The following is a 21,699-nucleotide window of genomic DNA, read 5'->3' as shown; positions in this document are numbered from 1 at the left end:
TTGATATCTTTCAGTATTTTTACATACGGCTCATCTACACCCTCATTCCGTAGTGCCTGCATGACTGCTGATGTTTCGACTGAATCAATCGCTTTCTCGTAATGAATGAAAGGTATATATAAGAGTTCGTTTATTCCGCACATTTCTCTATCACCTCATTGATAGTGTGAACATTGACACGTGTGCTTGTCTTTATCGGGCGACACGTTTCACCGCCTAACAAATGTTATCGCACAGCGTAGGAGGCGCTTGCATGTGTGGGAAGTTTCTGGAATGTTATCGATGGTTCCATCCACTGTCTGTGACCGAAACTTGTGTGATCTGATTGCATATGTGCGCGACGCGAATAATGCAGAACTCTGTGGAAGGCGCACGGGTCCCAGCGATTAGTCTGGAACATTCGACGATTGATGTATAAAAGCCGACGCGCTTGGCCCGTTGATCAGATTTCCGACGATCGCCAACTGTGTTCGCCGCTCTCGTTGTGCTTCAAGTGTAGCCTGTTTTGTGGGCACAGGTTTTCCCAATAAAAGCTAGTTTTGCTTTTCACGGTATTGCTACTGTGTTCTTTGACGTCACGACCACGTGACATCTGGTGGAGGTGCTTTGCGTTCATGTACCGGACGTCCCCACAAAGCCATGACCCAAGCCCTCACGCGGAAGACAACACCAACGTCGCCAAGAACCAGCGAGGTAGCCGCAGGCTGTAAGGACTGGCCCCGGAGCACGGACTTTTGCCTGAGACGACCAGGAAGATCGCCACCAAGTCCACCCGAATGGCAGCCCCAGCGTCCCCCGTCCTGCTGCAGCAGCCCAGGGAGCCTCCATCGCTCCGCGGTTCAACGTTCGAGGACCCGGAAAGCTGGCTTGAGACGTATGAGAGAGTCGCTACATTTAACAACTGGAACAGCGACGACAAACTGCGACATGTCTTCGCATTGGAAGACGCAGCCAGGACGTGGTTCGAGAACCGAGAAGCCACCTTAACGACCTGGGAACTGTTCGGAAGCGGCTCCCTGCAGACATTCGCAAGCGTCGTGCGCCGAGAACGAGCCCAAGCGCTATTAGAAACCCGGGTGCAGGTACCTAATGAGACAACAGCGATCTTCACGGAGGAAATGGGGCGTCTATTCCGCCACGCCGACCCTGAAATGCCCGAGAAGAAAGTCCGCCTACTCATGCGTGGTGTGAAGGAGGAACTTTTTGCCGGAATAGTACGAAGCCCACCGAAGACCATCGACAAGTTTCTTCGCGAAGCCGCCAGCACCGAGAAGACACTCGAGATGCGAAACCGGCAATTCGACCGCCGCACGAACTCGACAAACTACGCCGGAGATCAGTTACTGGCCACCGACGACCTGCGCGAGACTATCCGAGTGGTCGTGCGGGAAGAGCTACAGAAGCCGTTCCCATCATCACAGCCTCAAGTGGCTTCGATTGCCGACGCCGTACGTGAGCAGCTCCAACAACTTGGAGTAGCCCCTCAATCACCGCAGCCTCATCCGCAAGCGATGACCTACGCCGCCGTCGCCCGCCATCAAGGTCCCCCTCCACGACCGCACCAGGGCCCCGTAACGCCGAAATTCTGTCGACCACCACCGCCGCCGCCAGCCCGCCCACCCGCGGCCCAGCGCAGCTACCCGAGGAAGACAGACGTTTGGCGCGCTCCTGACCACCGCCCGCTCTGCTACCACTGCGGAGACGCGGGTAACGTCAACCGACGATGCCCATACCGGGAGATGGAACTGCGAGGTTTCGCCGTTAACGCTCCGCGCCCGCAGCAAGGCGAACGCCCTCGCGATATCGCCGACTACCTCACTGCTGCTCAGTGCAGCTCTCAAAGACCGTCGCGTTCGCCATCACCAGGCCGCTACCTGTCGCCGCAGCGCCGACCATACTTTGGCCCAGCTCGGGGCCGGTCAGCGAGCCCATATCCGGAAAACTAAAAGCAGCAACCGATGGAGGTGTGGTTGCTGTTCATCGAACTGACGAAGATCCTCCGCCGCTGACGAAGACACCGAAGAAACTACCTCGATGACATAACGACACGACACCGTCCCGACGAAGTCTGGAAGCAAAGAATACGACGACGAAAGACGACCTGACGACGCGACGTTCCAGCTTAAGTTCAACACGACGCAGCAGTGATCCGACGCCGAGACCTAACTGCAACGCCAGACAAAGAACCACCGACCTCGACGTGCTTCTCGACGGCCACACACCGCCTTAGTAGACACAGGGGCCGATTACTCCGTAATGAGTGGACACATCGCCGCCCAGTTGAAGAAAGCTAAAACTGCATGGGAAGGCCCTCAAATTCGAACCGCTGGAGGACACCTCATTACGCCGACTGCAATCTGCACGGCATGAATTACCGTTCATGACCGGACTTACCCTGCCACCTTCGTTATCCTCCAACAGTGTTCACGAGACGTCATTCTCGGCATGGACTTCCTGAACCAACACGGCGCAATCATATACCTGAAGTCAAAATCGATAATACTGTCGGAAAATCAAGCGATACCGCCGGAGAGCTCTCGTAGTCTCCACGCCTTGAGTGTGCTCGAAGATCAAGTGAGCATCCCGCCTCGCTCGAGCATTGTTAGTTCGATCGGCACAGAAATACGCGCTGACGTAGAAGGCGTCCTCGAAGGTGACGAACGTCTACTGCTCGACCGTGAAATTTGCGTCGCTAAAGGAATCGCTCGACTGCACGGAGGAAACACGAAAGTGTTGCAGACAAACTTCAGCCAGGAGTTCAAACACATCAACAAGGGCACGACGATCGCATACATCGAGCAAATTCTGGAAACCGGCAATGCGTTTGTCCTCTCGGATTGTGCCACATGTACACTGACGACCGTAGTTCCCGAACCAGACTTCGACATAAATCCAAGTCTCCCTATGATTAAGCAACAACAGCTAAGAAGCTTAGGTCGACGATACAACGAGTGCTTTTCGACGTCATCAAGGACTCGACAAACGCCAGTCGCAAAGCGTAAGATAATAACCGAAGAGTGTGCTCGACCACTCCGCCAGAGCCCTTATCGAGTTTCTACACGAGAACGTGAGGCTCTAAGGCACCTAGTCTATGAAATGCTGCGCGACGACATCATCCAGCCGTCCAAAAGCCAGTGGGTATCTCCTGTAGTCTTGGTGAAGAAAACCGACGGAACCCTACGTTTTTGTGCCTATTATCGTCGTCTGAACAAGATCACGAAGGACGTATACCCCCTCCCACTGATAGACGACGCATTGGATCGGCTCTGCCACGCTTAAATAGTTCTCGTCGATGGACCTGTCTGGATATTGGCAAATGGAAGTCGACGAAAGAGATCGCGAAAAGACGGCCTCTACGAGTTCAATGTTATGCCATTCGGACTGTGCTCGGCGCCTGCAACGTTTCAGCGCGTGATGGACATGGTCTTAGCAGGATTGAAGTGGCAGACCTGTCTCGTTTACTTGGATGACGTCGTCGTCTTCGCCAGAAATTTCGAAGATCACCTCAGGCGGCTTGCGACAGTACTAGATGCCATCAAGTTATCAGGGCTTACTCTGAAGCCGGAAAAATGCCGTTTCGCTTACGCTGAGCTTCTGTTCCTAGGCTACGTAATCAGCAAATCTGGTGTGCGTCCAGACGCGCAAAAGACAGCTGCCATCGCACAGTTCTCGCAACCCATCGACAAGAAGGCAGTGCGTAGATTCCTTGGCATGTGTGCCAAGGCGATTTGTCAAGGACTTTTCACGCATCGCTGAGCCGTTGACACGTCTAACTAAATGTGATGTTGAGTTCAAGTGGGAAACGCCGCAGGCCGACGCATTTGAAGAACTCAAACGACGTATGCAGTCGCCGCCGGTACTTGCGCACTTCGACGAGTACGCCGATATAGAAATCCATACTGACGCAAGTAGCCTAGGCCTCGGTGCCGTTCTAGTCCAGAGGAGAAACGGAGTCGAACAGGTGATAGTTTACGCTAGCCGGGCGCAGTCAAAAGCGGAGGGCAACTATTCTACTACCGAAAAGGAATGCCTCGCAATCGTTTGGGCTACAGCTAAATTTCGCCCTTATCTATATTGCAGGCCATTCAAAGTCGTCAGCGGCCATCACGCATTGTGTTGCCTAGCGAATATAAAGGATCCTTCAGGACGACTGGCGCAGTGGAGCCTCAGACTAGAAGAATATGATATCACTGTAACCTACAAATCCGGACGGAAACACTCCGATGCCGATTGCCTATTACGCGAACCCATTGACCCGCCGCAAGATGACGAGAATGACGACGCCTTCCTTGGAATGATAAGCGCGGAAGACTTCGCTGAACAGCAAGGGGCAGACCCGGAGCCTCGTCGAATATTTGGAAGGGCACACCGACGTTGTCCCCAGGGCATTTAGGCGCGGATTATCTTCCTTCACGCTTCAAAACAATGTACTCATGAAGAACTTTTCACTAGTCCGCGCCAACTACCTTCCTGTTGTTCCGTCGGCGCTGCATCCAAAAGTACTGCGCGCCCTACATGACGATCCGACCGCCGGGCACCTCGGCTTCTCCCGGACTCTATCGAGGATACAAGAAATGTATTACTGGCCGCACCTAACCGCCGACGTTGCCCGTTACGTCAAGACATGCCGAGAGTGTCAGCGACGAAAGACACCACCCACAAGGGCAGCCGGATTACTACAGCCGATCAAGCCTCCTTGCCGACCTTTTCAGCAAATCGGGATAGACTTGTTAGGACCGTTTCCGACATCAACGTCCGGAAATCAGTGGTTCATCGTGGCGATGGACTACCTCACCTGCTTCGCTGAAGCTAAATCTCTGCCGAAAGGCAGTGCAGCCGAAGTGGCAAAATTTTTCGTCGAAAGCATTCTGCTGCGACATGGCGCCCCAGAAGACCTCATCACCGACAGAGGAGCGGCGTTTACAGCGGAGCTCATCCAAGTTATTCTTCAGTACAGTCAGACAAGGCATAGGAAGACAACTGCCTACCACCCGCAGACGAATGGTCTTATGGGGCGCCTGAATAAAACCCTCGCAGACATGCTAGCAATGTACGTCGATGTCGAACACAAGACCGGGGATGCTGCCCTGCCGTAAGTAACCTTCGCTTACAACACGGCGGTGCAAGAAACAACACAGATCACGCCGTTTAAGCTGGTTTACGGCAGGAACCCGACGACGACGCTCGACGCCATGCTGCCGCACCTCACTGACGAGGAGTATCTTGACGTCGCTACCTATCTCCAGCGCGCCGAAGAAGCCCGACAGCTCGCCTGCCTACGGATCAAGAACCAGCAGCGAACCTACTGCCGACACTACAACCTCCGACGGCGCTTCGTCGAGTACCAGCTCGGTGACCGTGTTTGGGTTTGGACCCCAATACGTCGACGAGGACTCAGTGAGAAATTATTGCGACGTTATTTCGGACCCTACAAGATCATCCGACGTGCTGGCAAAGTGGACTATGAGGTCGTGCCAGACGGCATTTCGCAGTCACAGCGGTGGCGGGCGCGATCTGATGTGGTTCACGTAGTGCGTCTGAAGCGCTTTTACGCACGCTGAATAACTTCCTGATTTTTGTTTTCTTCGTTACGAGTGCTTTTCTTTATTACTTTCGTTTGTTCGCAGCATCGGGTCGATGCTCTTTATGAGGGGGGTATTGACACGTGAACTTGTCTTTATCGGGCGACACGTTTCACCGCCTAACAAACATCGCACAACACAGGACGCGCTTTCATGCGTGAGAAGTTTCTGGAATGTTATCGATGGTTCCATCCACTGTCTGTGGCCGAAACTTGTGTGATCTGATTGCATATGTGCGCGACGCGAATAATGCAGAACTCTGTGGAAGGTGCACGGGTCCCAGCGATTAGTCTGGAACATTCGACGATTGATGTATAAAGGCCGACGTGCTTTACCCGTTGATCAGATTTCCGACGATTGCCGACTGTGTTCGACGCTCTCGTTGTGCTTTATGTGTAGCCTGTTTTGTGGACACAGGTTCGCCCAATAAAAGCTAGTCTTGCCTTTCACAGTACTGCTACTGTGTGCTTTGACGTCACGACCACGTGACAATATGTTGAATAACATTTACGAAATCCTGCCTGATCCTTTGGTTGACCGAAGTCTAAAGTGTTCCTGATTCTATTTGCGATTACCTTAGTAAAGACTTTGTAGACAACGAACAGTAAGCTGATCGGTCTATAATTTTTCAAGTCTTTGGCGTCCCCTTTCTTATGGATTAAGATTATGTGGGAGTTCTTCCAAGATTCCGGTACGCCCGAGGTCATGAGGCATTGCGTATACAGGGTGGCCCGTTTTTCTAGAAGAATCTGCCCACCATCCTTCAACAAATCTGGTGTTACCTGATCCTGCCAAGCTGTCCTCCCCCTTTGCATGGCTCGCAAGGCTTTCTTCACTTCTTCCGGCGCTACTTGTGGGATGTGAAATTCCTATAGACTATTATCTTTTCTATCATCGTCGTGGGTGCCACACGTACTCTATAAATCTGTATAGAACTCCTCAACCACTTGAACTATCTTATCAATATTAGTAATGACATTGCCGGCTTTGTTTATTAACGAATGCATCTGATTTTTGCCTATTCTTAGTTTCTTCATTGCTTTTAGGCTTCCTCCATTCCTGAGAGCATGCTCAAATCTATCCATATTATACAGCCTTATGTATGCTTCTTACACTTGTTGATTTACTTAGAAAGTTCTGCCAATTCTATTCTAGCTGTAAGGTTAGCGGTTTTCATACATTGGCATTTCTTAATTAGATATTTCGTGTCCTGCGATAGCTTACCGATATCCTGTCTAACCAAGTTACCAGCGACTTCTATTTCACACTCCTTAATTATGCCCATAAGATTATCGTTCATTGCTTCAACCATTAGTTCCTCTTCCTGAGTTAAAGCCGAATACGTGTTCTGTAGCTTGATGCGGAATTCTTCTATTTTCCCTCTTACCGATAACTCATTGATCGGCTTATTATGTACCACTTTATTCCGTTCCCACCTCAAGTCTGGGCTAATTCGAGATCTTACCATCCTATGGTTACTGCAGCGCACCTTGCCGCGCACGTCCACATCTTGTATAATGCCAGGGTTAGTGCAGAGTATAAGGTCTATTTCATTTTTAGTCTCGCCATTCGGGCTCCTCCACGTCCACTTTCGGTTATCCCGCTTGCGGAAGAAGGTATTCATTATCCGCAAATTATTCCGCTCTGCAAACTCCACTAATAACTCGCTCCTGCTATTCCTATTACCTATGCCATATTCCCCGCTGACTTGTCTCCAGCCTGCTGCTTGCCTACCTTGGCATTCAAGTCGCCCATCAGTATAGTGTATCTTGTTTTGACTTTACCCATCGCTGATTCGACGTCTTCATTCTTCTGTTTTCAGTGACGAGCCTGCACTGAAGGACTTCGATTTGCCCAGCCACAGTTTTCCCCTCATGTTTCCCACTACGTATAATTCTCAAGGCATTATGAAACTAATTGAAAACCTAAAGATTTCTAGTGCCCCCGGGCCAGATAACATCAGTGCTAAGATCCTAAAAGGTAGGAAAGAACTTTCCAGTTTAATATTACAAATAATTTTTACCCAATCCAATGACTGGAAGATTAGTAAAGCGGTACCGGTATAAAAGTCAGGCAGCCACTCTGATCCTTCCCATTATCGCCCCATTTCCCTAACGAGTATTCCCTGCAAACTCCTAGAACATATAATATATTCGCAAATAGCATGTAATCTCGGTGATCATTCCTTCTTTATTCATAATCAGTACGATTTCCGGCCTGGTTTGTCATGCGACACACAGCTTTTTGAATTTATTACTGAACTTCACCTCAACATAGACTCATCACTTCAAACTGACGTCATATATCTAGACTTTGCCAAAGCATTTGACTGTGTTCCCCATCAGCGGCTTTTGGCCAAACTTTCATGCCTCGGTCTCGACCCTCTCGCACTGTCCTGGATCCGTTGCTTTCTTACTAATCGATTCCAGTACACAGCTGTGGGGAATCATTGCTCAACCACCGCTAGCATCATCTCCGGAGTGCCACAGGTGTATCACAGGTCCCCTTCTCTTTCTCATCTTCATAAACGACCTTCCTAACGGCATATCATCCAATATTCAAATTTTTGCAGGTGACTGCGTAATCTATCGTCGCACTACAGACCCAACCGACCATGCTATGCTCCAAAATGACTTACATTTATTAGAAACCAAGTGTTCGAACTCTTTAATGAAACTTAACATCTCCAAATGCAAAGTTATGCAGGTATTCCGTAAACACTCTAACAAGGATCACACGTACTTTTTAAACTCGACAGCCCTGTCCTCCATTGAATCTTATCGTTATCTCAGTATCACTATTAATAGCTAGTTGACCTGGTCCGGCCATATAACAAAACTGGTTACTGACACCAATAAATCACTTGGTTACGTCAGACGTACCCTTGCGCTGTGCCCCTCATGCACAAGAAAACTAGCTTATGAAACTTTAATTCGAAGTAAACTAGCATACGCCTCAGCTATTTGGAGCCCGCAACAAGCTTACCTAATTAATATATTAGAATCAATACAGAATCATGCCGCTAGAGTCATCACCTCTAGGTACAGCCGTGAAGAAAGTGTCAGTGCAATTATATCATCTCTAGGGCTCGAACCATTATTGTCGCGTCGGAAAAGTTCAAAACTGCCTTTTCCAGCGAATTTATTATAACTTCCCTGAACTGCATGGAAGGCTTCTAATCCGATCAACCCATACATGTCGCGTTTTTAACTCTTGCAGCATTCAGTCCTTGCATGGTTCAACATTTTCTTTTAATCAATCGTTTTTGCTTAGCGCCATTGCAGAGTGGAACAATTTACCACATAGAGCTGTCAATGAACGCTACCCCATTATCTTCAAGCAGCTGCTTACTGATCACCTTAAACCCTAACCTTATAATGACCGTACTGTGCCTTCATTGTATTGCGATTGCCGTCTCACATTGTGACTGTTCTGCTGATCTGCTTTTGCATTCTATTCAGTGTGATTCTTGGCTTTTCTCTTTTTTTTGTTCTAATACGAATACACAGGCTGTTTTGTAAGAAATTGTAACCATATTTTTCTTTCTATCCTGATCTTCTATAACCCCCCCCCCCTTTATACAATACCCCGACAGGGGTCCTTAAGGGAAAATAAATGATGATGATGATGATAATGATGGTGGAAGCTTTCAACTTCCTGGTCATCATGACTGAATATAGGGGCGTAGACCTGTACGACCTTCAATTTGTACCTCTTATTAAGTTTAACAACAAAACCTGCCACCTGCTCGTTAATGCTATAGAATTCCTGCATGTTACCAGCTATATACTTATTAATCAGGAATCCGACTCCGAGTTCTCATCTCTCCGCTGAGCCCCGGTAGCACAGGAGGAGCCCGCTTTTTAGAACTGTATATGCTTCATTTGTCCTCCTAACCTGACTGAGCTCTATTCTATCCCATTTATTGCCCGCTAATTCTTCCAATAGCGCTGCTAGACTCGCTCACTAGATAACGTTCTAGCATCAAACGTTGCCAGGTTCAGATTCCAATGTTTATATGGCTTTAAAGTATGACGTAAGCAGTGCGTGTAGATGTGGAGGATGGTTCCATAATTCCGAATGAGGGTGCTATCTGTCATTTGGATAAGGAGGGATTCCAAGTGCTGTCTCGAAGTGAATTTTCTTTCTTTTTCTAATATCTTCCCGTTATCCCAAGCAATCCTGTGGTCCAAGTCACCTGCATGTTCTACCAAGGCGTTTGATGTGACTTTTTCCTTTTGCACATCGTTGACATGCTGCTTCAACCACTGTTCCAAACTGCGTGTCTCGCCGATATATACGCAGTCGCAGTCTTCTCGTAGAAACCCGTAGACGATGCCAGGAAACTTTGTCTTCGGAAGCTTGTCTTTCACGTTTACCAACCGATGGCGCAATTTTCGGGATGGCACGGTAACTACCTGGGCGTCACAGCCGGGTAGAACGCAGGCTAAGCCCTCGCTCACACTGGGCACATACGGTATGGGGGAGCGTTTTCTTGGGAGCGCACAGTCAGGCCTTGGGGGTTGAGACAGATCGCGTTCAACCGAGTTCACAAACGACCTCGGGTAGCCACATGCCGAGGGATTTCGGTGCAATTCTTGTGGGTCAGCAGCCCGGCTTTGGGGCGTTGTGCAGATACGTTTGGTTCTGCCGACAAGACAGGCTACTACCGATCTCGCCTGGTACATCGGGTGCACTGAATTAAAATGCAGATACCTATCTGTGTGCGTGCTCTTTCTGCACACGGAAAATGCCAGACTGTGCTGGTCACGTTTCACGAGGGCGTCCAGAAAAGGAAGGTCGCCGTCTTTTCCTTCCTCGACTGTGAATTGGATAGAAGGTTCAATACTGTTCCTATGTGACAAAAATAAAGAAATTTCTTCTCGCTGAATTAGGCAGAACACATCGTTTACGTAACCCAGGAAGACGCCGGGCGGCGAGTTGAAAGAGGTGAGTGCTCGACGTTCAAGCCATTCCATTGTTAAATTTGCAGCAGTTACCTAAATAGATTCACCCATCGGTGTCCCGAACACTTGCCCGTAGAAGGTGCCTTCGAGAGGGAAGTAGGTGTTCTCCAGGCAGAACAGAAGGAGCCTCTTCAAGTCAGGAACGTCGATGGGTGTCCTTTATGGTAAGGTAGGGTCATCGTCCAGAGCGGCGGTGCATGTTTCCGCGGCGAGTCGAATAGGAACACTTGTAAAAAGCGACACGACGTCGAACGAGACAAGCGCTTCCTCACCGTCGGAAGTAAAATGACGAATCTTGCTTATGAAGTTTTCAGAATGGCGAACGTGAGTGGCGCCTCCACCAACGAGAGGGGAAAGGACCTTATGAAGATATTTGGACAGTTTATGAAGCAGACAACGAGTAAAGTAAACAATTGGGCGCATCGGGATGTTAGGTTTATGTATTTTTGGCAAACCATAGAGCGCCGGTGCCGAACCGTTAGTACACATAAGAGAGAAGTACAGCCCTTTTGGCCTTGGGTCTACAAAACGAAACACATCCGTAAGAAGCTTCTAAGCTCCCTCTGTACCTTGAGCGTAGTATCGTTCTTCAGACAACTGTACGTCGCCTTGTCCGCAAGCAGTGACAACATCTTGTCACTGTAGCCAGTCCTGTTGGGTGGCACCGTGGCGTTGCCCTTGTCAGCCGGGAGGATGACGAGGTTTTGGTTTGAGCGAAAGTCTTTGATAGCCTTCTTCCGTAGAAAGTGAAAAGACGGAGGGGTGTGCGCGAAGCCGCGAGAGAATGCCTATAGTGCGGTTTCGTGCCACCTAGCGCTTTGAAGGTTCAATTTGGCTGCTAGCATTTTCTACAGCCCAGACCGACCTTTTTGCATCCTTCTGCAGTCCGAGGTTGAAGTTCAAGCCCAGGCTCAGGACAGCGAGTTCTGCAGATAGGCTTGTGCGACGAGAGGTTGTGCACGGCGGACGCGGCAACCTTTCTGTGCAAAGCATCAGCAGGTGGCGACAGTCGAGCAAGTTTTCTTTCGTGTGTCACCTGCGTATGATGGGATTGTAGCCCGGCCTTGAAATTTGCGTGTGGTTGAATGCTTGCGAACTCGTCTGGGGCCCGGTGCTCAATGTGACGGCGCGCGAAGAAAGCTTTTCTAGGTTCCTCAGGGACAGTCTGCATTCCAAGATCCTCGCTTGTAAAAGGAGTTTTTCCGCCTTGGCAACCACGCTGAAACCAAAACTTGAGCGTACATGCCTGTTGAGACGTAGCGAGCGTGGAATAAGTCCTCGGGACTTGCAGGTCAGGGTGAAGTTAGGATGATTTTTTAATGCAGAAGCTCTGCTTGCCACTGAAATGTACTGGCGAACCTTGGTGATGACTGGTTTGCCGTACGCTCGGCGAAGGTTAATGAAGTCGAGGTTTTGACGGAAGCCCGTCTAGTCGGGAGGCATCATGAAGAAGGGTAATGAGAAGGACACCGACCTCTGAAAGAATACAAGAAAAGACGTTTCGGCTCCTCTGACGGGAGCCTTGTTCACAATAAAACCAAGGATGTGGGATACAATGTTTATATTGATTAAAATATGACGTAAGCAGCCCGTGCAGATGGGGGGGGGGGGGGGTCCGTCATTCCGGTTGAGTGCTATTCTGTCATTTAGATTAGGAGGGATTCCAAATGGTGTCTTGAAGTCAAATTTTTTTCTCTGTTTAATACCTTGGCGTTATCTCAATCAATCCTGTGGCCCAAATCACCAGCATGTTCTGCCAAGGCGCCTGATATACGACTTTTTTTCTTTTTGACATCATTGGCATGCTGCTTCAACCACTGTTCGTAATTGCCTGTCTCGCCGATATATATTAAGTTGCAGCCTTCACATGGAATCGCGTAGACGATGCCAGGAAACTTTGTCTTCGGAAGCTTGTCTTTTGCGTTTACCAGCCGATGGTGCAATTTTCGGGATGGCACGTGAGCTACCTGGACGTCACAGCCACGTAGAACGCGGGCTCTGCCCTCGCTCACACCGGGCACATACGGTATGGGGGCGCGTTTTCTTGGGAGCACACATTCAGGCCTTGGGGGCTGAGACATGGCATTCCATCGAGTTCAAAACGACATCGGGTAGCCAAATGCCGAGAGATTTCGGTGCACTTCTTGTAGGTCAGCAGCCCGGCTTCGTGGGGCTGTGCAGATACGTTTGGTTCTGCCGACAAAAGAGGTCACCACCGATCTCTTTTGGTTTTGAAGTCGCATGGTATGCTTCATTCGAGGGGCCGATGACACCATATTTTCGCATTTTCAGTTAAACTGCAAGAAAACTCTGAAGGGCCCGAAGTGCTCACTTTCAGGTAGGGTAGATGTTGAACAGCGTTCGCCCAAATATGTACGTTTCATGTACGAGTGGGTGAGTCATAAATGTTGGCAGAGATAGAAGCTTTCTATATCGAAACTCAAAACACGATGTGCCGTCATTACCACTCACCGTGAATGACGCAGAAGCCGGAACGTTGAGAACAGGCAAGGTGTCTCGCAATCGCCTCCGTGATTACGTGGTGCCCGCGGCATGCTCAAAATCTCGAGTCTGTCATTTGCTCCAATTGACTTAACCACCATGTGCACGTGTGGTCTGGTTAGGTAATATTTAAAGGCGGCTGCTAAAGTAAACACATTACTAGTATTGCAGTTGTCTCGAGATTTCCTCAATAGTATATGCTACTCATTTATAGCTAAGAGGAACAGAGGGCTTTTGTTTATTAGTGACAACCAAATAAAAGCCGATGAAGCACGCGCAGCATAAACGAAAAATGAGACTCTCCTAGTGAAAATATAGAAAGATTAAAAAACATGTCGTGTGAGTTTTATAGTATCGTACCCCACAGCTCATAGAAGGTCATTTCTTGTCATTAGCCGCCGGTGGGAGCCAAGCCTACGACCTGCGCATGACGCGTGCTGTACGAATCGATTTCTTCGGTGAGCATTGCACTCCTCATATGCAGGTTTTGAGCTTGGTTTCCTGCGTCATCAAGTTGTCTGCCGCTTTCATTTCATCCCATTATTATTTCTGCATTTGAGTTGGAAGCACGTTTTGATTCCTTTACGCTTTCGTTTAAATAGTTGACTGTCGACTTTATTTGGTTCATCTTGTCCCGTTCTTCATGCATCCGTGACCACACTGTCCAATATGAGTGAATTTCTTGGTCGGCACATTTTATTTATTTCATATACCTCACAGGCTCCAGAAGGAGTATTGCGTGAGGGGGGCGGTACAGATAACAAATGCGGAGCAAAAACATAGCTTTTGTTACATAAGTATGTAACAAAAGCTGTAACAAGAACAATAATTTAGTATTTACTAAACGCCATTGGTCAGCGGCCAACTATGACGTATTTGCAAGTGTGTGGCGATACAAACCGGCAGTCACTCCCGATATTGCCTGCTGTAGTTAATTCTCGCGTTTGCTTGAATATGGCTGCAGTAAAGTTTGCCCGCGTATTGTTGCTTTTACGCAAAGCGCAGAGCGCTTCACTGAAAATACTCAACACGCACAAATGCTTTCAAATTCTTAACGTCGCATCTTCCCGAGAAGCAGCTAACACTCAGCTGCCAGGAAGTCTCCGCATCAAATAGCGACCGCTGTTTAGCCACCGCCAGACGGGTTTACAGTCGCAGCCGACGCGCCAATGTGCCGCGGTCCTTGACGCCACACGCTGCATTCAGAGGCTGCTGTCGGCGAACTGTCCTACAGTTGATTACTCAAGTGGCAAATTTTGGACAATTTGATTTGATGAACGGGCTCCTGTATGTTATGCTTTTGGTTGCACCATAAAACTGAAATATGTCAGTCGACCATGCCTAGATTGCACGCTTTGACAGTATGTTACCAAGATATTAATTTGAAAAGAGTTAGTGGCTACGCCGTTGGGCCGCTATATTCGATGCCGTGGGTTCGCGGTGGTCGCATTTCGTTGGGCGCAAGATGCAAAATATCCGAGGACACCTAAGCATTTCTTATGAGCTGTGAATGACAAAGCAATAATACCCACTTGAACCCCCGGTCTTTCGACGAGCTTTGCGCTACGAGTAACGTGCCATATCGGTACGTGCTGCGCGAGTCGGCAACGCCGCATGACACCAACGTGCTGCGTGACGAGAGTCCGAGGGAGCAGTACCAAGGCTGGCAGGCGCGCGTCGCAGCTAATCCCAGTGGGGGCCCGAGAGATACGGACTGCGTGCTGGCTTCCGAGAGCCAGCGAGGGTGAGGTGGCGTCGCGCCGATGCCCTCTCCCCTCACGCAACGCCTGGCTCGCCTTTCGGCCGCTCCGTCGAGGCGTGCGCGTGATGAGGCGTCGCAGCCAATGGGAATTTACCAGTCGTTTTGCTGCTACAGACGACCGACGCCGGCTTTTACGCCAAATGGGCCATTTGACGCTTTCGCATCTAAAACACTCGTGTGCTTACACTTATGCGGACATGCGAACCAAAGGTGGTCGAAATGAATCCGGAATCTCCCACTACAGCATGCCTCATAATAAAGTCGTGGCAGCTATCTTGCACGCCTTCGAAAAGCCGACGTTCAGTTTCGCTTCACGCGATTGTCCAGGCCGCGCTGCTATCACGGCCAATCTAGGCGAATCGCGTGAGGTGAAACCGAACGTCGGCCTTTCGAAGGCGTACAAGATGGCGACCCTGGTTCCAGAATGTTAAACCCCAGCATTCAATTTTATTTTGAAAGAGCGCCTGGCATTCCCATTCCAGCCCATCCGCTAATGACGCTGCCTGAAGAAGATCTCACCTCGTTTTCGGTGACGTCTCTGTCTTCTCCAATCATCGCCAGGTTACGTGGTAGGGCTGCGTGTGGATCGTTCACGTGTTGCCAGACAGGGAACGAGGGAACAGACACGTTAGCGTCTGCAACACGCTCAGAACTGTATGGCAATATTGTTCGATAACAACGCCTCGTTCAATCTCACCAGCAGGCTGCACTGTGCACTTGAATATGCGTTATGGCCTTTAATAAAAAAAAGAGCAATGCCTAGATGATGATGAGTTTCTGTTGGGAATCCTAAATTGTTAGTGCGTACGCGCGTCATGCACGAAAAACTATAAAGATAGGATCAGTTAGCACAGAAAGCAAGCACCATATTGGGTGAGGTAATACGACCACTCTTTCAAGAACACTAGTCCGCTTGTCACGATTACAGCGTAACTTGCTTATGCGTGTGTGATCCCGCTAGATATTATTGAGCCCTTACTTTGAACTTTCAAGCGAGCTCTACCGCACATCAAATATTTCTTCCTCAACTGCCATGGTTGGAAAAAATTGGGGTGAACTTGGGTGCAGCACCAGCTTCATCCTTCCCGCGAGATATAGGTTCAATGCATGGTGTCCCAGATAGCATGGCGCAATTTTTTATATGAATCACAATGCACTAAATAAACTTAGTACATGTTGTTCGCGGTCGAGTTGACAAACCACCAGTATTTTTCTATTTGGAATATAGAATTAGTTATTATAGGTAATCATCTAAATCAGTGTTTACTGTTCTCTTTGATAAGCCGTTCATGAAGAAGTTGCAGGCAATTATCAAAATAAGCTGGGATGTTCTCAATGAGATAAAGTTAGCCAACTTAGTTTTTCTAACTGAGGAAAGAAAACGGCCGCAGAATAATAATAATGTCACGTGATTACTCAACCACCTGCGCCGGGAAGCAGCACCCTCAAGTAGGCTCGAAGAAGACGCGGGAACAAAAGATAACATGCGCATGCATTCTTCCCACAAACCTCCATGAGTTTTCGACATTCGTTTCGTACCAACACTGATGTGACGCGTTGAATAGGGCGCGACACAGTAAATAAAGCGATAACTCTACCACCTACTTTTTTTAGTGATTTCCAACGAAGTCTGCTTGACGGCGGTGCTTTCTAGTGCGGGTTATAGTCACTCTATATGCAGGAGCCACACACAGTAACTACATAGCGCAGGTCGGTGCATAACCACGTGATATCGGGGCTTTTGTTTTTCAGAAGGGCCATAATTTCGGTTCGACGTTTTGCGATAAAGTTGGACGATTCCGATAATTGCATATTGTAACCAACAGTTACAACAGCCGTTTCTACGAAAACTGATTTATGCTGGGCGAACCTGTGCCCGTAAACAAAAGCTGACTGAGCACTCAACAACAGCAAAAAATGTCCCTCGAGCTTCGCTCCTTCGAACGTCGTTCTCCTCTTTATCGCCCCCTGTCGCGTGCCAATCGTCCGATTCTCGCACACGAGCCGCCGGCCTGTCAGCACCGGCCGAACGTTGCCTTGCGCTGCTTTGCTTGACGCTCGCGGTGTGGCGGCTACGCAGTTGGGATATGTCGGTAGACTATTTTTTCTCGCAATGCTGGCGGCAATATTACATTCTGATTGACGAAGTGTAAATAAGGGCAGCAAATACCGAGTAGGAGAATTATTTTAATAACCTAATTGAACGCCGGCAACAAGACGATATTACTACAGGTTTGTTAAGGCAATCTATATTTTATTAAGAGCTTGGTTCATGTTTGAAGAGACATCCACAGTCACAGAAAGCAACCCTCTCTCTAACACGTGACCCAGTGGCGATCGATCCCGGGCTGCATGCGTGTTCGCTCGGAGGGACCGCATGTTGGTGTTACTCAGATCTTGGCCAATGGCCGTGCCACTGAGGTGGAGGATCTTCGTCAAGCAGGGCATCGTGGCCTTGGCTTGAGCCTTCGCCGTTTTTCGAATGTCTGCGAGAAGTCGGCGTTCATATTTCTCCCTTCTACTCGGTACAATAGGTTAGGCGAAAGTTACGAAGAAGCAACCTTACATATATCAGGTAACAGCGCCCACCTAAGCGTATAGGCAAATTGTAAAAGTAGTAAAAGCAGCAAATCATCGTGTGCCGTTCACTATGTCCATATAGTTTGGCATCTAGTATTTCCGCAGGAAAGAAAAAGTTACACAGTGCAGGAATTTCACGACAGAAAAACGCAGGAGACTCTCACTGTTAGGATGCATGCATAGCACAGAGTGGGAAGAGTCAATTTTATGCGAATTGGTTATTCGGAGCACCCGGGTGTCCCGCACGTGCCAGGGCCTGCCGGGGCAAACGCTGCATGATGTATAAGCAAACATATGTGCATTCATAAAAAGGGAAAGCCAGTACAGTTGATCGCATCGTTTCCTCTTCCTTGAATTCGCTTAGCGCACTAGTGAAGTTTTGTTAGTGCCAGATTGATTACAGTTGAGTGCAGGTAGCGCCTACGTACCGGGACACACTGCCAAATTATTTGAGTGGCTTCTCAGTCTCCACCTGCCTGTCTGCTTTCTTGTTCTTTAGCCTGCGTATACAACTTCAATGTTATGTTTAATGTTCTCGTTTTCCGAAAGGCCTTTTTTTTGCTAGGCAGCGACAAAATAGGCGAGGAGCATTTTCCATGGTGGCGCGCATATCTCCCTAGACATAAAGCTCCTCAATAAAAATCTAAATACTGCCATCCTTTGAATATTGCCGCCAGCATTGCGAGAAGAAAAAGTCGACCGACATACCCCAACTGAGTAGCCGCCACACCTCGAGCGTCAAGCAAAGCACCGCAAGGCAACGCTCGGCCGGTGCTGACAGGCCGGCGGCTCGTGTGCGAGAAACGGACGATTGGCACGCGACAGCGGGCGACAAAGAGGAGAACGACGTTCGAAGGAGCGAAGCTCGAGGGACGCTTTTTGTTGTAGTTCAGTGCTCAGTCGGTTTTTGTTGAGGGGCACAGGTTCGCCCAGCATAAATTAGTTTTCGTAGAAACGGCTGTTGTAACCGTTGGTTGCAATATTGCCGCCCTCCACCTCTCCTGCGCTTTCCCTCCACGCTCGGCCCTCCCATTGACCGAACGCCGTCGTGTGTTCTCGTGCGCTTTCGCTTGTTTTTTTAGCTTCCCCTTTCATCGCGGTGCCAAACTTTGCGAGCGTCATAGGCAGGCGCCACGTTTCGCACCTACCTTGTGCTTTCTTGGCGCAATTCCGCGTTCGCGATGCTGTGCCTCCGGGTGCAGCACGAGCGACAGGGACGGCAAGCGACTATACCGTGTTCCGTCTGCCAAACGCAATGCGGAACGGAGAAAGTCTGACCTCGCAGAATCAGGCGCTCTGCTTTCAACCCACCGCAATGGTCCCGGCTGTGTGAGGTAAGCGAGCGATTCTTCACTCATCACTAATCTCAGATCCTGCCACTTGTATATATATGGCTTCGTTAGTTTTTCGCTCTCGGAAGTGCTGCATGTTCACGCTGCGTTTATTTGCAACTTTCGTGCCCGACATCAATTAAGTCGTCTTCAAACGCACACGCTTTTTGTCGACTCGGTCATACGATACATTCCATGTTGTTGTGTGCGAACAGCACCTTTTGAGAGCAGCGCCTTACGTTATGAAGCGATTATTGTACGTAGGCAAACAGGTGCGCTGATGACGTTCCGATCATCGTAAGCCGTTATCGCTCTTTAGCGCCTTATGCATCCGCGTCGAGCCGTCATGAACCGTGACCAAACGTACTCGGGCGGCGGCACCGCCCCGCGGAACGTGCCTTGAAAGGGATATGCGATGCCGACACAATGCCGGCTGCTGATTTAGCTTCGCGCTGTGTGTTCTCGTCACTTAGTTAGCGTTGGAGCGCGACGCTGGGACAACGCGGAGAGCGTCTTTGCAGAGTGTCTGCTAGTTCAGCACCGCGTAGGGGGAGCCAACGCTGGTGCAGGAGCAGGAGATGGCGCTACTTTTATTTCATTTAGGGGCTTTGCCTGGACGCAGTGACAGAGTCTCCTCACAGTAGTCGGCCAGCGCCATGTTGCTGGTGACGTCGGCCTCTCGCTTTCCCGCCGAAGCCTCGGCGGACGCGGACCGGCCCGCCAGCTCCTTCTGCAGCCGCGCATGCACCGCCACCGAGGCACACAAGGAAGGGCGCAGGTCGGCGAATTTCTCGGGACGCCCTCGCGGCCGTTCCCCCGTTATGGGTAGAGGGCACCAGTCGTGAGCGTGAAGCTAGGAAACCCTCCCAGCACGACCCTACCTTGGGGCGCGTACGCAAGTTTGAAGTGTCCCTAGCGTCAAGCTTTCTATCGGCGTTATTTTGCGCAGTAGCCGAATCTACGTGATCCCCGCAAAAGCAGGTAGAGTCAGCTTACCGGGATGAAAACCGGTTATCGTGTAAACGAGCGATAGCTGGTCTCGTCCAGGGAGCCTAGTGCGGTCAACGCGCCTGCAAGGGACTGGTTAACTCACCCAACCCGCTTGGCAATATGCACTTAAACGTCAGGCTGAGCGCAATTGACCTTCTCGCGTCGGGTTCACGCAAGTGAAGATAAGAGATATGGGAGCACGCGCGTGAAGGACACCCGCATAGTTGTAGCCGTAGCGGTTTCGTACAATCACCAGGAAAGAAGAATGGCACTGTGATGCACCTTATGCACAAGCACGCCGGGAAATGTACATGGAACTGGCAACTTTATCGGAGGGACTTCTCGAATACGAGCCTGAATGGCAATGTACCGTCTGATAAAATGACAATCTCTAATAAAACAGCGTGGGATTCTGCACAGTTCTGCACAAAAAATAAGTCCACGCAGTTGACTGTGAAAATGTACCCAATGTGAACGGTACCAGCAGATCGCCCAAGCTAGAGGGAAGAAGAAAAAGCCCGTACTCTCTGTGAAAATGTATAAAGAGTGCGTTTCTAATTTCTTTCGCAACTTCTTATACTATGTTTTAGTTCACAATGAAGAGAAATATTACATGATAGTAAAGCAAAACATCAATATAATCATTATTTTTATACTCTTGCTTGTTAGACCGTAATGACCTTTTTGGGCCAAGTAGCTTCCGAGACAAGCTCAACCATCCCCGCGGTGTTTCACGTGCACTGTATTTGAAACTCGCATCGGCTGTACTACCAGATTTACCTCCAGGTTTTATTGTAAGAAATTCAATTCTTGAAATTTGTATTGTGGACCTCAAAGCCAGCATGCATCCACGTTGAGGGTTGGGGTTTTCTGAAAACCAGTGCGATCGGTGCACTTTTCGAGGCATCACTTGCTGACATGGCTGACGCTGCTATCTCGGCTTTGTGTCAAACATCGGAAACCTTTACGTCGATGGTAAAACAAGATTTACGTCGCAGGGAAAGTTTGGTCAGAAACAAAATCCGCGGATATCGATCGCTGCTAAAAGGTGATTTCAATGACGATTCAAGCTTAAAGGCTGCAAATGTATGGTAGTTGCCGAGTCACCTATGAAATATCGGCGATCGTTGAGAACTGCCTCGTACTCGGTAAACTGAGACAATCAATTTGATCTGTGCTTTCGAAATTATGCACAAAAACTAATTTCGCAGTATAGGATCCACTTGACTGCAGTGCTTCATGATCACAAAAACGAGTTCAAGAACCTTATTTATAGAATGTCGGCAAATCACCTTCGCTTTGCTATTTTTGCGGTGCTGTATGTGTGCTGCTCTTTTGTAACTTCTTGCGCCATATATAGCATCACTTGAAAGTTTCCCAAAGAAGAATTAAAGGACTCATCTGGCAGATATTGCGTGAATACTCGTTAAATGCGATGCACATTGGCTAAGGCCGGCAGTCATATTCTCCTTCGGCTTAGGCTCTGGTATGTCAGAGAATTTGTCATTAAACAGAGCATACCAAAACCACAACAAAAGGCCGACACCGGTATCACACAGAGAGCAATTACGCCTCTCCCCCGTGACCCGAAAGGTGCATGCAAAACTCGAGGGCAAGCGACGTGCAGTGTGTGGAACCTCACTCGTTGTCATACCTGATTACCGGGCGGGAACAGATCGTCGTAGCAGTGTGTGCGCCAGTCTGCCTTGCGGACCCTTCGTGAAACCAAGCGCCACACCGGTCGCTGCTAGCGGGGGACAAGGATCGTCAGCGGAGATATTGGGGGCAAGGGCAAGAACGGGAAGTGAGATAAAGGAGGGGAAGAAATACAGGGGAAAAAATTGCGTTTACTGATTCACTGCGTAAGGGGAACCGACAGGTGGTGCGGGCCCATTAATTCACAGGTGACTCCTATAATGAGAACAAATTCTTTGGAATCAGTCGGAGCGTATACGACAGAAATTAGCAAGTCAGGACTGGCAGCT

General features: G+C 49.2%; 1 protein-coding gene across 14 annotated transcripts in view; it reads right to left on the bottom strand.

Annotated features, from left to right (window-relative positions):
* The window catches only part of LOC139048142 (uncharacterized), a 401,037-nt gene that overhangs the window by 2,907 nt on the left and 376,431 nt on the right, over positions 1–21,699 (bottom strand). For 2 of the 14 annotated variants that reach the window (XR_011507572.1, XM_070522661.1), the window contains one exon: positions 15,333–15,388. The exons of 7 other annotated variants lie outside the window; for them this stretch is intronic. Coding sequence is in view for 3 of the 7 variants with exons in the window: in XM_070522661.1 (XP_070378762.1) it covers positions 15,365–15,388 (24 nt within the window). In the remaining 4 variants the exon portion in view is untranslated. Of the gene's footprint in view, positions 1–15,328; positions 15,389–21,368; positions 21,462–21,699 lie in introns of those variants that run through there. 5 more of the 14 variants (XM_070522659.1, XM_070522660.1, XR_011507571.1 and 2 more) reach the window with 5 other exon arrangements.

The sequence above is a fragment of the Dermacentor albipictus genome, chromosome 7 (assembly GCF_038994185.2).
Source record: "Dermacentor albipictus isolate Rhodes 1998 colony chromosome 7, USDA_Dalb.pri_finalv2, whole genome shotgun sequence".
In the NCBI taxonomy this organism is placed as follows: domain Eukaryota; kingdom Metazoa; phylum Arthropoda; class Arachnida; order Ixodida; family Ixodidae; genus Dermacentor; species Dermacentor albipictus.
Note: the sequence above shows the minus strand (reverse complement) of the source record. Positions and strands in the feature narration are given on the sequence as shown.